Raw genomic sequence first — 17,840 nt, forward strand, 5'->3', positions numbered from 1 at the left:
ACTCATCTTTTGCATCCCGCAGTGGGCAGCAGCAGATTTCTTTACATCTGCTGTGTTATTCTGCTAAGCAGACCCCTCCAGCTCAGTGCAGGTACATGGTGGGCTGCGATCGATGCTCACAACACACACAGCTCCACCTTCAGCAGCTGATGCAGATGCAGTCAGGAATATTGTTCTCTCACCATCTGCACAAGTCTCTGTGGCGCAATGGGTTAGCGCGTTCGGCTGTTAACCGAAAGGATGGTGGTTCGAGCCCACCCAGGGACGGAGGCTCCTTTTTAAAGCCCAACGGGAATGGGTGTCCTGGGCTGCGTTAGGAGTTATAGCAGGGCACGGAACGTGATCCTTCCCCTCTATTCAACACTCAGGCGGCCTGCAGGGAGCTTGTGAATGCGTATAAACACCGGACAGCAAAGAGTTGCTTTGAGCAGTGCCCAGTGACAGGACAAGATACTCTTGGCACAAGAAGGTTGGATCAGTTGGACCCAGACCTACACCAGCCTCATCAAGGATACGCATCAGGAAAAAGTTCTTAGTCAAACCACATCGAGGCAGACATGGTCTCCATCTTCTGGCACTCCGACTACGCACTTGACCAGGAACTTCAGTTTTGTCCTCGTACCAAGCTCAGGCACTGTCAGTACACAAAGCCCACTCTTGTACTGCAGGCAAGGCAATCTCATTGTGGATGAAACCAGGTTGCAGGCTGCGTGGCACCCACCCTGAATTACAGTAACCCATTGTGTTTGGGGATAAAGTTCAGAGATTTTACATACAAATATTTATATGTTATAAAAATATGATAAATGCCTTCACATTAGTCCATGCCTTGGACTATTGCTCACTTTGTTTCCTGAACTCTGCTTTATAGCTTTGGTCCTAACCCTAGAAAGCTCATGTTAAAGGATAAGGCTGATGCTCTCACCAACATCGCAATAGCTTCATCCTAGCAGAAAGCCCAGCCTGACAGACATTAAAATGAGGGAATCAAGAACTCCTACTGAAAAGATCCAACTAGAAGGCATTTCCAGAGCCAAGTAAACCCAGAGCTGATCATTTCACTAGAATAGTTTCTAATTACAGGTTCTTCTGTGTTTTTTGGAGCTTGTAAGATAACAGAATTGGAGCCCAAGAGTTCCGGAACATCACTAGGAATTTTGTATTATTTATATGCATAGATGCTGCAGAATCCAACACTACGAGAAAACTTCAGTAGTTAATCTCCAGGACTATTGTAACTTAAAGGACCAGATGTTACTCTGGCACAAGCACAAGGTCAGAGCTTTTTACTCTTGCACTGACATCAGCCATGGAAGGTAGGCATGCAGCAGCTTGGAAACATGGCTTCACCATTCAATGCCTGCATACAGCCCTCAGATGTTTAACTAAGGTGCTCACAAGTGAGGTGAGTGGAAACCTTGCAGAACCTGAGTTTTAATATAGCATTAACATAGTGCTTCTCTCCCCCCACACCAAATATCTAACACTGTTGGAATATTACCACAAAATGCACCTTATATTTAGCCTTTAAGGTTCAACTATATAAACCATCCAATGATGTATCTGGCAACATGAGAAAGCCCTGCACATCCTAATGCTGCTTCATCAAGGAGGCAGGAGACACTGGAAGTTATGACGGGAGCTTTGAATAAGATAACATGACGGGGTAAATGCGGTGCCCTGAGCACTTCACCAACCCTCCAGCAGGTAACCAGCAGTAACTTGTGGTGATCATAACACAGCTTGGCCACGTGCTGCAAGTGTTTTAAGGAAAAAAAAGTAAACCACATCCAGTTCAGCCTCAAAACACTGGATTTTTAAACTACACAAAACTACCGGCCAAGATTAAAAGAACTGTTGCAATCCACTGTGCATCCTTCAGGCAACTGACAGACAAGGAAAACAAAACAAAGCACACAGAGGAGTTGCCACTGCCGTACATAACGACATCAAGACCACTGCTGCTTCCTGAAGCGCTGCCAAGGTCAGTGAGACAGTTGATGGCATTGTTCAGGGATTTACTGAACTGACATTTTCATTTTGTTAAGGCTTAGTTCAGGCCAGCTGCTGATCTCATTACTGCAGCAGGAGAACAGGGAAAAGTGACTCTGTCCTTTGGATAAAAGCCCTTCTAGCAGAAACAGTAGACCAATAAAAAGAGCATCTTGAAGCCTGCACCGAAAGCCTGTCCCATCATCTTCCCTTTTTAATATATTAAAAAAGCAAAGGAAGGCATCCAAGACAAAACAATAACAGAAGTATCCTGAAGCGTAAATTCAGGATGATCAATCTGCTCCGCTATATTCTTCCAGGCTTCCAGAGGCTACAGACAACCACTGCCAGCCATCAGCACCTAACTACTGCTTGATGTTTTCAACACTGAAAACAAAATAACTGAACACAAGGCTAAATTCTCTTCCATGATCACGTAAGATTTCCCAGTTATCTCACTGCGGTTCAGCATTTGCTTGTAAAACTATCTGCCCATGGAAGAGGACATTCACAGAATCACCAAGGCTGGAAAAGACCTCCAAGACCATTTAGTCCAACCATCCACCTGTCACCAATATTTCCCACTAAACCATGTCCCTCAGTACAACCTCTAAATGTTTCTTCAACACCCCCAGGGACAGCGACTCCACCACCTCCCTGGGCAGCCCATTCCAACATATGACCACTCATTTGAAGAAGAAAAGAGTTGTCATTACCTCATGAAAATTAATAATTATCATCCCCTTTATCCCTCAGCTACCCGTTAAGGTAGACTGAATGATCTGTTTCATATGCTTTTAAAAGCAGTTCAGCCTTAAATCAGTGAGAGAGAAATCATGATATATCCCAGAGTAGTTTTTGGCTGTAATGTGCAACCATGTCTAACAGTGACAGTGCACTTGGAAAAGTGTTGGTACAACACTCACCTGCAATGAGGAAACAATGAAGGTATGGAAAAATTTGGAAGATGGCAACCACAAAATTAAAATAAAATAAAAAGTCTGAAACAAAAGAAATAGCAGAGGGAGAACCCATGACACTAAGTGTGCTCCAACACAGGGGTAGCACAGGAACCCACCCCTCCAGTGGGCAGCTTCCTAACAGAGGAATGGGGGAAGAAGTGAGACTCCAGAAAAAGCCATTCCCTTAGGGATGTATCTAAACACACTTAAAAGAAGAAAATCTACCCCCCCCCCCAAAAAAAAACCAACCAAACAAAAAAACAAACAGCCAACAAAAAACAAACAACAAAGAAAATAATAAAATAAGCCCCCCCCCCCCCCCCCACCAAAAAAAAAAGGGAAGGACAGCTCTGAGTCTTGCTAAGCTAAGCATGCTATTTCAGAACACTACTCTCTCCCGTCGCCCCATCTCCAGTTTTCCAGGGACAGGAGCAAATGACTTCATTCTTCTGAAGAACAATGGCACTATTCAGAGTACCCTGCAGTTCCTCCCCCTTGGGGAAGAGAAGCTGTCAGATTAGGCAGAATCAGAATAAAAGATGAATCCCAGTCCTGCGATAAAAGGATCTTTTTGAAAAAATAAAAATTAAGTCCCTTCCTGATATAAAAACGCGCCCAGACCAGATGGAAAAACAGGTAAGGAAGTACTACAGGCCTCTGCGTGCATTACAACATTTGCCCGATATTAGCGAAATTATACCAAAATAAGTTATTCAGAGCTTTAATGCTTCCACAGGTCTCCACTGATGCTAACCTACTCAAAACAAGAACCAGTGACCTCAACACAAACAGTAAGATTTGCTCAGCCCACATTCTGCATCATGAAACAGTAATACAAATCTAACACTTCGATATAATATGTATGTGTATTTAATAACAATTACATTTACATATTTAAATTATCCTACTACATCAACGATACTATAGATACAATATTTGGTAAAAACAACTAGCGTGGTTAAGTCTCCAAAGTTTGATATTGTCTTCAAGCAAGTGTAAAACAGAATAGAAAGCAGTTTCCATGTGAAGAAAAGTGTATTTTAACAGAAGCAGCCAAGATCTGCTGCAAAATACAGATCATGTACGCTGACATGTACACAAAACCTTGCAGTAAGAAAAGGCAGTCATTCACTGTATTTACAAGAAGTTGCCCAAGAGTTCCGTTACTGATTGCACTATAGTGATATTAAAAAAATAAAAATCAACACAGCATCCTTGTCTTGTCCTTCACAAATCAGAAATAATTTCTCTGTAAGAAATGACCTTGTTTAAATCGCATGCGCTAGAAAATATACAACTCTACAATAGAAAGAGGTTAGAAAAGTTGAATACTGTGGAAAAAAAAATTTATTAGTCTATACAAGTCTTCTGAAACAAACCATTGGCTTTGATACAGTTAATTCAAGTTACTCATTGTAATAGTATTTTCCATACAGTAGCCCCAGAGCTTCTCATTTAGTGTCTGTGAGAGGAAGTTATATTTCCAAACAGGTAGCCACACAAAGCAGACATAATACAGATCTTCACAGCCATAGTGAGCTACGGTTTGAGATAGTAATAAACATTAAAGAAAATGAGGCATCTGTACTGAAAAGTGGCAAACTGATTTACAATGGAAGAACATAGATGTCACTTAGACTCCTTGCCAAAAATGAAGACTTCCTACAGCAGGCCTAGAGTAGACTGCATCATAAAACCTAGAGTGCAAGAGTACCACAAATTTAATATATAAATATCACAGGATTAAAACTCCAGTTAAGCCATTGACTGAAGTGATGATTAAAAAGAAAAAAGGGCATCCCTCAACTTTGCAAAGGAAGCTTTCAAGGCATCTCTTCCAGAAGGTGCTAATAACAATTATGGCCTGTGCCAATTTGCATTTTGAACAGCTCAGCTGAAATAAAAATTCAGCATTTATCTAAGAACTGTATAATAGTGTTGGGTTTTTTTAATATCAAAAAAGCATCCACTAGAAGAGATGAAATGTAACATTTATAGCTTACACTGTTTTCAAGGTCTGTGTACATTACGTAGTTCTGTAATTTCGAGAGTATTTAAAAATGAGACAGAAAGCAGACAATGTAGTAATGTGCATGTGTTAGATGGATTTGTTTAGAATACTTACATGATGGATGTATACAGTCATAAAACTTTTAGTGCATTTGTTCCTGCACATTATTTATGCTACTGTATAAAAACCTGAAGATGGCAAATTGGGCATGCTTACCATAACATTCTCAAACTGGGAAAGCTGCAGAACATTTTTCCTACAAGTGTTCACTGCCATGATACAAAACAAGTATGTGCAAACTGCAAGGTCCCTAAAAATAGCATTTAATGGATTTATTTACAGAAAGATGTCACTATCTGTTTAAATATGCAAAGAATAAGCCTCCCAAAGTTTATAACATAGAACAATATCCACCACATGCGCCTCCTCCATGTCCTTCTTCCTTGTTTGATAATTTTACACCTTTGTTTTGGCTCTCACTCTCCCACAGTCCAGGAGTCTGAATGATTTTTTCAACAAGTTCTTCAAAGGCACACTGTACACCATCACATGTTTTTGCACTTGCCTCTGGAAAAGCAATACAAAAAGTCCAATGTTAGCATAGCTTCCAATAATTTGTTTAGTGCTACTTTCAGAAAATTCTTAACCTGTCACCTAGATTTACAACTTCTGCAACACGTTCTACAACATGCAGCAGCATCAGAATCAGCAGGTACATAGATTTTTGTTTCCACTAGTTGCTGCTTTATTAAGAGAGCTTTTAGGTTGAATGTCACTAGAATATATGGAGACTTAAAGTTTATTTTTGCTGTGGAAAGCGGTTCAGTAAAAAGAAAGCCTGGAAAATTTGCCTGCTGCCAGAACTGTAGTACTACTATCATTAGAAGGGAAGGACTCCATACTGCAGGTTTCTGGGTCAACCTCCATGATAAAACCATTCCGTTAAAAACTGAACAGGGCTCTCATTTCTTCTGCATTGATCAGAGTTCTTGATAATCTCATTCAGGAATGTCTTTCATCAAAAGCAGAAAACACTGCCCACTGGGTGTATTCTGAGAGCAAACAGAAACCATTTGTAACTGTTCAGTTCCACTACGGCTCTCCCTGTTCTTCTGTACAGTAACATAGATAATTGCTCACGCACAAACACACATATTGTTTCATGCTTCCTTCCTTTTATATTCCATACACGTAACAGCTTGCACCTCAGTTCTGAGCTTCTTCCATTTCCACACCTGACTCTAAAGCCAAAAAACACTGCAAACTGCTAGGCAAAAACGTGTTATTAGTTACAGATGAGGAACACATCCATGCCAGGAAGACAGAGGAACACACAGCACGTCACTGAACTGCTTTGTTACTTGAGCCATCCTATTAAGTACTTCTTGCTGATCCTCACATGAAAGGATTAACAAACTCGTGCATAAAGAATCAATTTTATTTTAGACCCATTTCATTCACAGCAAAATAAGACCAACATTTTTCCTCCAATCAGGAGGGTCACTATTCCATCCTACCCACCATTTACAAGTTAACTATATTCCCACTTCTTTTTACATTCTAGCTCTACTGTAGGTTTGTCGAGTACCAGCTATTTTGCTATACTGAAAACTGGCTATTAGTACCAGAGTACCAGTTTTCCCTGACTCATTTTGCTCCTGTTTGTAACACAGCAGCAGGTCTGGACTAAAAGGGAAAAAACCTAACAATTATAAGAAATTAGGCAGAACCTCAAAGCAAAAACAGTTTCTGTCAAACTACAGCCAACCCTGTATTCCACCCTTAATTCTTACTGAGCTTTCAAGTATAACTCACAGTTAAGATGGGCCACTGGACACTTTTAGAGACAGATTTAAAGAAGATGGCTGTTAACTTATCTTTGCACCTACTGCAGCTGAGAAACATTGCTAATTTGTATAAAAAAATCAGTCCTACAGAAGTGGTACCTTCCATCATGTAATAAAAACTCAAGTAAAATCTCTGCAAGTTATCTGTAACGTACCTATGAACAACATGGAATGTTTTCTTGCAAATTTGAGACCTTCGTTTCTGTCAACTTCACGGTTTTCCTACAAGAAAGTATTAATATGTATTATTAGCAAAATACACTAGCAGAACATCCATTGCAGTTGAACCAAGTTTACCTTATCAATCTTGTTTCCAACCAGCATTTTCACTATGTCATTCCTTGTGCAGTACGTTTCCAGTTCATTTAACCAGTTATCCAGCTTGACAAAAGTATCTCTTCTTGTAACATCATAAACTGAAAGATATAAGTAATATTATTCCACAGATTTTTTCTAAGAAAGACACCCTACATTAGAACAGGAGCAAAAATTATATTTTTTTGAATTAGAAAACCAAAGAAACCCCAAGGAGTCCAGTTTACACTTCATTCACCAGCTCCAATTATTGATGACACAAATGCAGAGCATCCCTAAGATTCAGTTATGTTTTGACATCCTGGTTTACAGGATAGAGACTACTATTCTTCAAAGAATTCCGTGTTTGCAAACCACAGATACAGGACACTTACATCATTACAGAAGATACACCTAGAGGATGTCACGACCTTCTGCACCGAGCATCTCACTTGTGATTGCTAAGAGCGTTACTTATACTGCACTGCTGCGGTGCTCACAGAATTGTAGAATCATCTGGGTTGGAACAAGACCTTTGAAATCATCATGCCCAACCATCAAAATGACCTCCCAAGTCTCACCACTAAACTACATGCCATAATGCCATGCCCACACATTTAAAGTACTTCCAGGGCTGGGAAGGCAGCCCCTGGGCAGTCCATTTATCACCCTTTCTATGAATAAATTCTTCTTAATATCCAATCTAACCACATCCCCCAGCATTATTAGAGACTGCTCCCTTGCATTCTAAGTCACCTGAAACCAACATCCTCCATGCTGCAGCCTCCCCTCTGGTAGCTGTAGAGATTAATGAGGTCTCCCTTCAGCCTCCCCTAGACCAAACAGCCACAATTTCTTCAGTCACTCTTCATTTTTAGCTAAGAAAATAAACTGACAACTAAATCCTCAGCATGTCAGCATTCCATTTTACTTAGCATTTCATACGTGGTACAAGTAATAAGACACACTAACAGTTACACTTCTTAGATCTAAATTTCAATAGCCAATGACTACCTAATAATAACTTCTTCAAGCTCTGAAAAATCTTTTTTCTTCGTTCTCCACCCCATATGTAGATAAGTATTAACAGCTGGTTTCACTCAAACCAACAGTTATACTTGCAAAAACAGTCTGATTTCTAGAAAGCTGATCAACAAAGAACTAGTAGGGGATTATTTTTAAAAGTCAGAGAGCTAATCCCAACAGAACTTTCTAGCTCCAAATGGCACTTTCTTACTCTTAGGGCTTTTGATACTAAGTATTAAGTTCAGTGGCAACAACTAAGAAACTTAAGACATGCTTTGACAGTGTCTTCCTATATTGGGAACATAACAGAACTTGGAAAACAGGATCTACAAAACAAAACCTACCAGGAAATCTCATGACAGGTTATTCCAAATTAATCAGTTGGACTGGAGACAATAACTGAAGAGTTTAGTCAAGAACCTCTCCAGTCACAAAAGCTTTAAAGAGCTCTAAGATATCCATTTAAGAAGCAGCAGATTTTAAGCTCATGCACAATCCATGTTTCTCAGACCCATGAGACAGCCAATACTGTAGCCAGACATAAAACTCAATATCTTTTAGTACAGGATCTTTTCCATAAACAGGCACAAAAACCTTCAACATCAATCAGAGAGTACGGAAAGGTGAAGTGAGTTGGTATTTCAATGCATGAGAAAACCATCAACTTATTCAAAAATTGCACGCAAAGCTGTACTTACCTAGAATAACACCCTGTGCACCTCTATAGTAGCTGGGTGTTAGTGTTCTGAACCGCTCCTGACCCGCAGTATCCTAAAAAGCCATCCAGAAAGTTCTGTTATTCAGAATTTGAGCAAAATCTATTTTAGCTCTTAGGTATCCAACAGAATACACAACTTACGACTCAAAGTAATTTAGCATATGCAACAATCTGAATTTACAACTGCTTGTTTGTTTCACTCACATTAACTCTGAGACATTTAAATTCTTAAGTGCAGTGAATAACTGGATTAGAGAACAACTAGATTATCTCTGCTGTAGCATTTGTTCTAGTTAGCAGGGCATCAGCCAGCCAGAAACACAGCTGTAACACTAAGATCTTATAACAAGCACCAAAATCTGTGGTAGACGTATGTTCCTCACTTCTAACACCTCAGTCCAAAGACCCAGGGAAATGCAATTTGACATCCCTTGACAGAGCTGGAAGAAGCCCATATGTTTTAAAGCAAATCCAGCTTCACATCCTCAAATTTGAAGTGTCAACAGCTAAGCAAAGAGAACAAGAAAAGCCCATCGGCTATTAAAACTGTTCATTCCCTGTCAAAGTTCAGAGTATAATTTTATTTACAGGAGCAGTATACATGCTGCAACTACACATATCAAAAACGTAAGCAACTTTAGGTACTAAAACCCCCAACTCCTCCCAGTTACCATTCTATTTAACATAAAATGATGTAATACAATTTTGTATCATACAATCCATTACCATTCCCAAAACAAAGCAATGAATTAAGAACAAGGCAAGACTTACCCATATTGCTAGTTTAGCTTTGTTTCCATCAACTGAAATAGTTTTCACCTTGAAGTCTACACCTGGAGAAGAAAAAAAAATATGTTATACCTTCAAATATAAACTCCACATTTTGGAAATGGAAAATAAGAAAAAAAAATCAAACTCAGAAAACAAGGTGTACTTGGATAGCAGTAATAAGTTCTATTGGTTACTCCCACACCTCACTCTCAAAGTTCATAAGGTTTTTATTGAACGGCTTTCGTAAAAACCTAATGACATCTTAGACCATTATCTCAAATATGGAAATGAGGGGGGAAAATAATTTTCCAACACTAAAGTGCACTTCCCATACCAAGCATTCTAGTTTGAATTCAAATGGGTCAACTTTCAATTCATCACCCAAAGACATGTCCATGAGCACATCACTGCTCTTGAACAACATCCTTACAAAACAAACAAGGAAGCTGCAGCAAGGCAGTGAAACAGAGCAAATAAGCTCATTTCTAACAACCTGACCAAGTCACATCAGCGTGGTCAGCCAGAGGCAGACTGGGATAGACAGGGACTGATCTAATACATGACATCTACCCTATGAGAAATAATGTCAGATGACACTAATTGCTCTAATGAGCACATCAAATAAGCTCCAGGTTATCTGAACATGCGGTATGTCTCTTATAAGGACTCCAGCAGCATTAGGAACACACAAGTACTGCATGCAACGATGGAGATACAGACAGACATCATGGTAGCAGCTCTACTGTCAATAAGAATAATCAACTTCAACATCAGGATTTTAAAAAAAAAAAACCAAAAACAATGGAATTCAGAGCCTATCACTTCCCCAAGGAAAGCTACACAGCAGCAGGAGGACAAAGCTAAAGGCTACAGCAATACAAGTGAGGGAGAGGTCGGGTACAATTATGCTTCATTTTGCTCACCCCCTCCTCCCGTCCCCCCCCATCAGCCAATAGCCCTGAAATGAAGTATAACAACGTCATTTTCCAGAGGCAAAGACTCTTAATCCCCAACTAAGCAGTAATATAAAGCTTCATGCCACTCACAAGCGTGGCACATTATTGTACAGATCACAGAAGCACCACCACTAGCTTTTCACCTTTTAAACACCAGCGCTTAGACCTTAGTTCACAGCAGGCTGCTCTGATAGCAGGTTGCCACAACTCGGTCCTAAAGAACATCCAGTCCCAACATTTTTTTGGCATTCAGCAGGAACTTTCACACTAACGGAATCTCCTCCTCCACAGCAATGCTGTATTTCTTTCCCCGAACTGTGAAAATCACCATTGCTCAGCTAGAACATCTGACTGCTCACAGTACAGATTTACCCACCAATCTGATATTAAAATCTACAGCTGTAGGTGTTATGAGTCTATGGGATACTTCACATAAATCCAAAGCACATCAAAGCAGTTTCAAGGACTTTTTTCCCCTTTAGAGCATCAACTGTGTTTCAAAGCCAGGTTATTGTGCTGCCATTAACTTCACAGACCAAATGTCATCTCTGTTCTGTAATTTTCAGTTAATGGAAAGTGCACGTGCACCTTTAAGCAAGCCTTACTGATAAGCTTAAGATCAGGAGGTAATGTTTATATAAATTGCTTGTGCAAATTTTAAGTTAAGAAATTACAATAGTGAATAAGCCTCAAGTATTACAGACTGATTGCTAAAAGAAAAAAGCACGCTAAAATGTATCTTTTCAAGTGATTAAGACACATCAAATATTCTCTAAAAGCAAGACAAGGAAATATTTTTTTAAATGATATAAGAGCAAGAAGAAAACTTTAGTCCTCTAGAAAATTGTCAAAGAGCACAGCAGTGCATTTATGTTCTGTACATAATTCAGTGAAATTCTGTGACATCAGTTCTAAGCTTACAAGATGAGTTGACATTTCTCACCCTGACACCATAAAGCTGACAGTGCTTTTCACCACGCTGTAGGAGGCAGCCAAAACCAAGGGAGCATGGTCCTATACTGTACTCGGGCGTGGAGGCATATACTGCCCAAGCCAAAAGGAGCCAGCACTACACACCAACAGACTTACAGTCTGCAAGAAATAGCTCTGTCCCCTTCATGCTGCCACTGCTCTTAGTCCACCATGTCATATCGTATTTGTACCAAGTGCAGTCAGCTGGAGTGTGTTATCTGTGCTAAAGGTAACTGAGAAGCCAGGCAGCTGGGAGCTGCAGGACTCCAAGTGCAAGGAAGGCCACAAAGCTAAGAGAGATGTATGCAATACATTGCTTCACTTATGAAATAAGTGATTGCATTTCAAGTTTATCTAGAATCTCTCATACAAAGATAAAGCAAGAGGAGATAGGCAAAAAGCAGTGAGGACAACAGAAAATAGTGGGGTACAGTCTGATCCACGAGATGAAGCCCTGCGACAAGCTTGCCTCAATAGAACACAAGGAGGATGACGATCTGGTAGGAAGAATAAGACATGGTTAGTCCTGCAGAAGCTACTGAAGCCACTAAAACCCTGCAAACAAATGCTTTGAAGTTTATATTGGACCCAGTAGCTGTAGGTTTGTGCAAGACACAAAGATCACTTCTGCTTGTGTCTCAACAGGAGAGAGACCAGTCTTGCTACAGCCAAGCCTTTACCCAGTAATCTCTCTTCACTTCTTATTCTAAGTAAAAGCTAAAGACACCTCACTAAACTCAGCAGTCCGTAAGCAGATGACATTAAAGATAGCATTTTGTAGTCTATCCACACATTTTGGAAACGCACAGTGCTCTGGAGTCCCAAGAGAAAAGACTTCCAGCCCCAAACTCAAAGTGAATCAGTCCAAGAAAAGATCCAAGTAGATTCACAAAATGTTTTGGCATCTCACCATCTTGCAAACATCTAGGATTTGTCCTGTAGTAGCAAACAATTCTCTAAGAATTCATCCCCTAATACTTCATCTCTACAAACAAATTCTGTCCAAAGAGCTGAAAGGCAGCCTCCCAGTAATACATTCATCAGAAGAATGGAGATGCCACAGCTAAGTTGTTTAAAAGAAGAAAACAAACAAGTACAACCCAGATTCTGTTCCCTTTTCACTTAAATAGGGGAAAAAACTCCATAGGAATTTGCTATCCCACAAGTCCTACCTGAAGTTCTATTGTTTTTATTTAAAACAAGCAAATTAATGAGCAACCTCAATGCACAACCCAGCAATTATTTTCTCATGGCCTACACTTGTCAAAGAAAGCAGAAGCAGCTTAAATGAGCGTTTTGTCCTTTCTGGGACAAATTCAAACTGTTCTTTTGGTGATGAAGCACTGTATTCAGGCTTGCTGGCACATGGAAGCTATCATTTACAAGCTCAATACCAACTCTGGAATGTTGTCATTGCCCTGTTAGGCAGATATATGAAGTTAAATTCTGGATACTTTGAAAACATCTCCATCTGTAAGTAGATTTCAGTTCTTTCTCAAGTTTTAAAATCTTCAGGATAAAACCACAATCCCTGCACTCCTGAGGAGGTCAGCATGTTTTAACTGGGCAGTACTGCACCAGGAATATCAGCTGGGAGAAAAACACCCCTGACACCTACTCAGGAAGTTACACAACATTACTAGGAAAGCCTCAGCAGTGCTTAGTGACACATGTCTGTGCACTGCCTTTGCATATGATTATTCTCCAACCTTAATGTGCTTAGGGCAGCAATTCCCACATGGCAGTCACAACCAGCAGAGGCCACACAGAGAAGCAATACTATTTATTAAGCCTTTTCTTGCCTTGAAGTCATTATCACTGCATTTCTCAGTGCTCCACAGGAAAAGTGCTACTGTACCTTATTAACATTATTGAAGACTTATTAAACAAAGAGAAATATAAGCTAGATTTTTTTTTTCTCTTAAATTTGGCTGTTCCTAATCAGAGCCCTCAGCCAGAACTCTGCAGAGGAAAAAAGTCTTAGAATTGAAATGCATTGTACAGAAAAGTTACTCTTTCATTACTTCAGTTATTATTGTGGCACAGCTGGCCATCAAAGGAAGCACGATTAAACTTCTAAGAACACGATGCAACAATCTACATAGGGTATCCTGCATTCCACACAAACACTATTAACTTTGCTGTTGGTAGGCATCATACCAACATAGCCATGATCCTTTGTTCCCCAACTCCAGTTTCATGGCTCTCTTCAATATTTTTCAATAGTATTCGCTGTCAAGGAACTGATTATTAACTAGAAAAAGAAAACAAAATACATGTAGTTTCTTCCCTGTATGGGAAAAGCAGAAGCTACACGCTGCCTAGCACACCCCAGTACTGCCCAAGTTGCAAAAGCTGACATCCCCTAGTAGTGCCCAAAGTATTTTTAACACTCAAGCTACCCAAATATCATATTACTCACAAATTCTGGACTACCCAAAAATCTTCATAACTACTTTGCAAATAAAACAGTAGGAGACATAACGGTGTTTGTTACGATTCCATTTTAGTCTGAAATGCTAGAAAAGATTGGCAGATTGTTGAATCAGAGCTTCCCACTACCCACACTCATGACTTACACCTTCACCAAGGGTGACATTTATCAGCTGTTTTCCTAGACAAGGATATATTTTACCACAAAGGGGACAAACACATCCCAGTACAGACAAGACACCAATTACTGCTACATGCTAAACTGTGCCCACATCATTCTTTCCTGACAGAATAACAGACATGACTGAACTTCACTGCTGGTTTGGCGAGTCTAAACAATCTGCTGTTTTATTCTACAGCTGGTGTGAATTTTTCTCAGGTAGCATCAGCACATACGTACCAATTGTTGCTGCAAGTTCTGGGTCAAATGTATCATCTGTGAACCGCAGCAGAAGGCTGATGGGAATAGGAAAAGAAAAAAGAATAAGACTTAGTTATTGCAGCATATCCACAGTTTGTCAAAAGCCTATAAATCTCAAAGAAATAGTAAGATTACATAGCTAAAAAAAAGCACATCTCATTTTTCCATCCTTACCCTGCAATATAAAACAAAGAAGGAAACAAAATAATACAGCAGCCATGATGTGTCAGAAGAGCCCAGCCCTTTCCTATACACCCAGTACAGAGTATGTCTCTGAAAGAAGTGCCCCTCAAGCTGTCAGATCAATTGTCTGAACAGTCAGTGATCTGCCTGTATTCCTCTTTTCTCAGAACTCCGTATGACCATAAGATTCTTTCAGTTTCATGTTATCTCACTATTTCTGTAAGCTTGGCAAGAAAATTCCAAGTCAGCTTTTTATCTAAGAAATTCCTGGAATTAGGCGTGCACCCATTACAAAAAGACACAGACGCTGAACAGCAGAAATAACTCCAAATCATTTTACAGTTTTGTATCCTTTCTGTATATGACAGCTTTAACATATACAGCATTTCTCCCCACCCACAGCTGTTTGCTACCAATAAACCAGATGCAAGCAAAATTTACTCCCACATTACAGTAGTAGGGTCCTTCCTAGAAGTACCCATAAGCCACAGCACTTGTACCAAATGTAAATATTTTGTCAAGACAAAGTTTCTTAGTACACTATTTCTTTTTCTTTTTTTCTTTTTAAGTCAGTAACCTTATTCATCTGTGGGGAGTAAATATCGCCATGTGGCAGACAGCTGCTGCCTATGACTGACAGCTTCTGTTCATTTCCAGGCTGGGGAAACAAAACAAAGCCTTGTTTAATTTTTGGGAGACGCTATTTAAGAGCAGCTATTTTAGTGACAACTAGAACCAATTCCGCTTAAAGGAGGCCAAATACGGAACCTTCATACTGCTACTGGAATAAAAACATCAGTTTGTAAGCCTGTTAAACTCAGTTAAAGCTAGTTAAACTCAGCCAATCTCTCATTTTGCCATTACTTCATATAGAGATGTCTTCTACAAAGCACAGCACTGTTACAGTGTCCAGGTGTAGAGCAGCATTTGGATGAGAAGTCAGGACTGCAACCACGTGCTACGTGAGAACAACCCAAGTTCAGCATCCAAAACATCCAAGCCAAGGGGCAGCCATTTCTTGTTTTGAAGAAATACATTTCTGAATGCCTGTTTATGCACTCGTGTGTCACACAGCCTCATATAAAGAAGTAGATTTCTTTTAGTTGAGAGAATCTCAAGTCATGTCTGTCATAATAGGCCTACCACACTGAGTTGTTGATTCAGCAGCTAACTCCAAGGAGTGGCTAACATTTATAATTAATAGGGTGTTGGTTGTTGTTTTTTCTCCAATTAGCAACTTACGGGTTACTCAAGGCCATGGTATTGAGCTTATACACATTAAAAAAGGAAATAACAATAATCAACATAAGAAGTGTGTTTTGTTCCCAGATGACCTACATTCAAAAATCTCTTATTTTATTGAAGTCTATGGCACCATCAAAAAAAAGAAGGCAGGGGGGGATATGAATCACAGATCACAGAATGACCCGGGTTGGAAGGGACCTCAAGGATCATGTAGTTCCAACCCCCCTGCCTGGCAGGGCCACCAAACATACACCTTTACTAGATCAGGTTGCCCAGGGCCCCTTCCAACCTGGTCTTGAACACCTCCAAGGACGGGGCATCAAAAATGAAAGACAAAAGAAGGGAGTTTAGACAAAAGATACAATAGCAATGAGAAACACCAACCCCAAAGGACTTGGGAAAGCACACCAGTATAACATCTACAGAAGAGTCAGCAGCAGACTGACTTCGATATGTACTTTATGTGCCCCTCTGTCAGCACTAGGACCTGTGTGCGACTACACGCACACGAAAGGCCTGACCCCAATGCAACATGAAGATGAGTAAGCACGCCATCACGCCGACAAAGGCTCAGAGGGCACAAGGAGGCCCGAGTCCCCGTGTCAGAGCCCGCAGGGCTCGGCCGCGCCTCCGCCTGTGTCAGGCAGCAGCACCGCTCTCCCCCGGGGCGGCACAGCAGAGAACAGGCCGGCAGCCCGAGCAGCCCGGCCCGCAGGGGCTGAGGCAGCTCCCCCCTTGGCCGTGCAGGCCGCGCCCAGGCCGCACAGAGGCGGAGGTGGGGGCGGAGTGTCCGACGCGGCGCCGCGGGGCCCTAGGCCGGGCCGAGCGCTGCCCCGCTCCGCCGCAGAGAGGCCGCCGGTCGCGGTGCCCCTCACCTGGACTTGCCGACGCCGCTCTCGCCGATAATGAGAATCTTCAGTGTGGTCAGCACGTCCTCGTCCATCCCGTCGGCCCTGCCCGGCCCCGACCCACAGACGCTCCCTGCCCAGGCTGCGGCCGCACCGCCTGCGCATGCGCGCCCCGCCGCCCCTTGGCACTCGCCCCCTCGCGGGCCGCCCCGCGCATGCGCCGCAGGTGTGACGGCAGCGGGGAACGGGAGGAAAACAACCCCCCGGCGCACTGCTGGCGGCGCATGCGCAGATGGGAGCGAGCCGAGCTGGGGTTGGCCGGGGGTGGGGCGTGACTCTTTTGCCTCACAAAACAAGCTCCTAAGATGAATACAATAACAATAACAATAGTTATAAAGGCATGTTCTATAATTAAGCCTGTGCAAATAGCTGGCAGTGGACCAGTACTGTGCTTGTTTACTGTGCCTGTTTACTTGTAATAATTTGAGATTTGTTGAAGGTGTGATTTTGCTTTTTTGCTGTGGTTGTGCCCCTTAAGAACAGGTGTTTCTTTATGTTGTCCTTGTACAGACCGAGCCGTGTAGTCATCTGCCATCATGTCTGTCTGCAGCAGTTGAACCTGTTCGCAGTCAGTGACTCCTGTTTAACTCCAGAAAGCCAGGCCGTGTTGTGATACACCACCTCTACCCCGGAAGCCAGAGGTAGTGGATGATTAAAGCACTTCAGACATAGTTCCTTCAAAGCAAAGTATAATTCACTAAGGAACATACAACCATTAGAACTAAATATTAACTTATCTTGCCACGAAACTCGTGTAGGATATTCCTAGTGAAGCTGTCTCTGATGTGGGAGCAACATCCAGCCTGCTGTCATTCATATCTGTCTGCCTGCTTTCCTGCATGGTTCTTAGGACTGATCAGGTGTCCTCAGTTATAACAACTAACCCAAATCTTTTCTTTAATAGCTGTGTAATTTTCATCTGATTGTCCTTTATGTTCTCTTTTCATCCTGGCCTCAGATTTTGGAGGGCCAAGCCACAACAGCATCATTAGCATTGCCTGGTTATTACTTTGCCTAGAGAACAATGGAGAGCTTTTGACTGCATTTTTATTTCCTAATCCCTTTATTCTTTATTTCTTTCAGTGATCTCTTCTAATTTCT

At 41.3% G+C, this 17,840-nt stretch overlaps 1 protein-coding gene and 1 non-coding gene across 2 annotated transcripts; one reads left to right on the top strand and one right to left on the bottom strand.

Moving 5' to 3' along the window:
* The first annotated feature begins 193 nt into the window (after positions 1–193).
* Positions 194–267, top strand: TRNAN-GUU. The gene has a single exon. It is a non-coding gene; the product is annotated as a tRNA-Asn (tRNA).
* A 3,534-nt stretch (positions 268–3,801) lies between these two features.
* On the bottom strand, positions 3,802–16,863 carry RAB18 (RAB18, member RAS oncogene family). Its single transcript, XM_015853225.2, has 7 exons — positions 16,707–16,863; positions 14,383–14,438; positions 9,622–9,683; positions 8,831–8,903; positions 7,110–7,228; positions 6,968–7,034; positions 3,802–5,532 (listed from the first exon to the last, which is right to left on the bottom strand). The coding sequence occupies exons 1-7, from the start codon at positions 16,772–16,774 to the stop codon at positions 5,357–5,359; spliced, it is 621 nt and encodes a 206-aa protein (XP_015708711.1). The 5' UTR covers positions 16,775–16,863; the 3' UTR covers positions 3,802–5,356.
* Positions 16,864–17,840: the final 977 nt, after the last annotated feature.

This window comes from Coturnix japonica, chromosome 2 (assembly GCF_001577835.2).
Source record: "Coturnix japonica isolate 7356 chromosome 2, Coturnix japonica 2.1, whole genome shotgun sequence".
In the NCBI taxonomy this organism is placed as follows: Eukaryota; Metazoa; Chordata; class Aves; order Galliformes; family Phasianidae; genus Coturnix; species Coturnix japonica.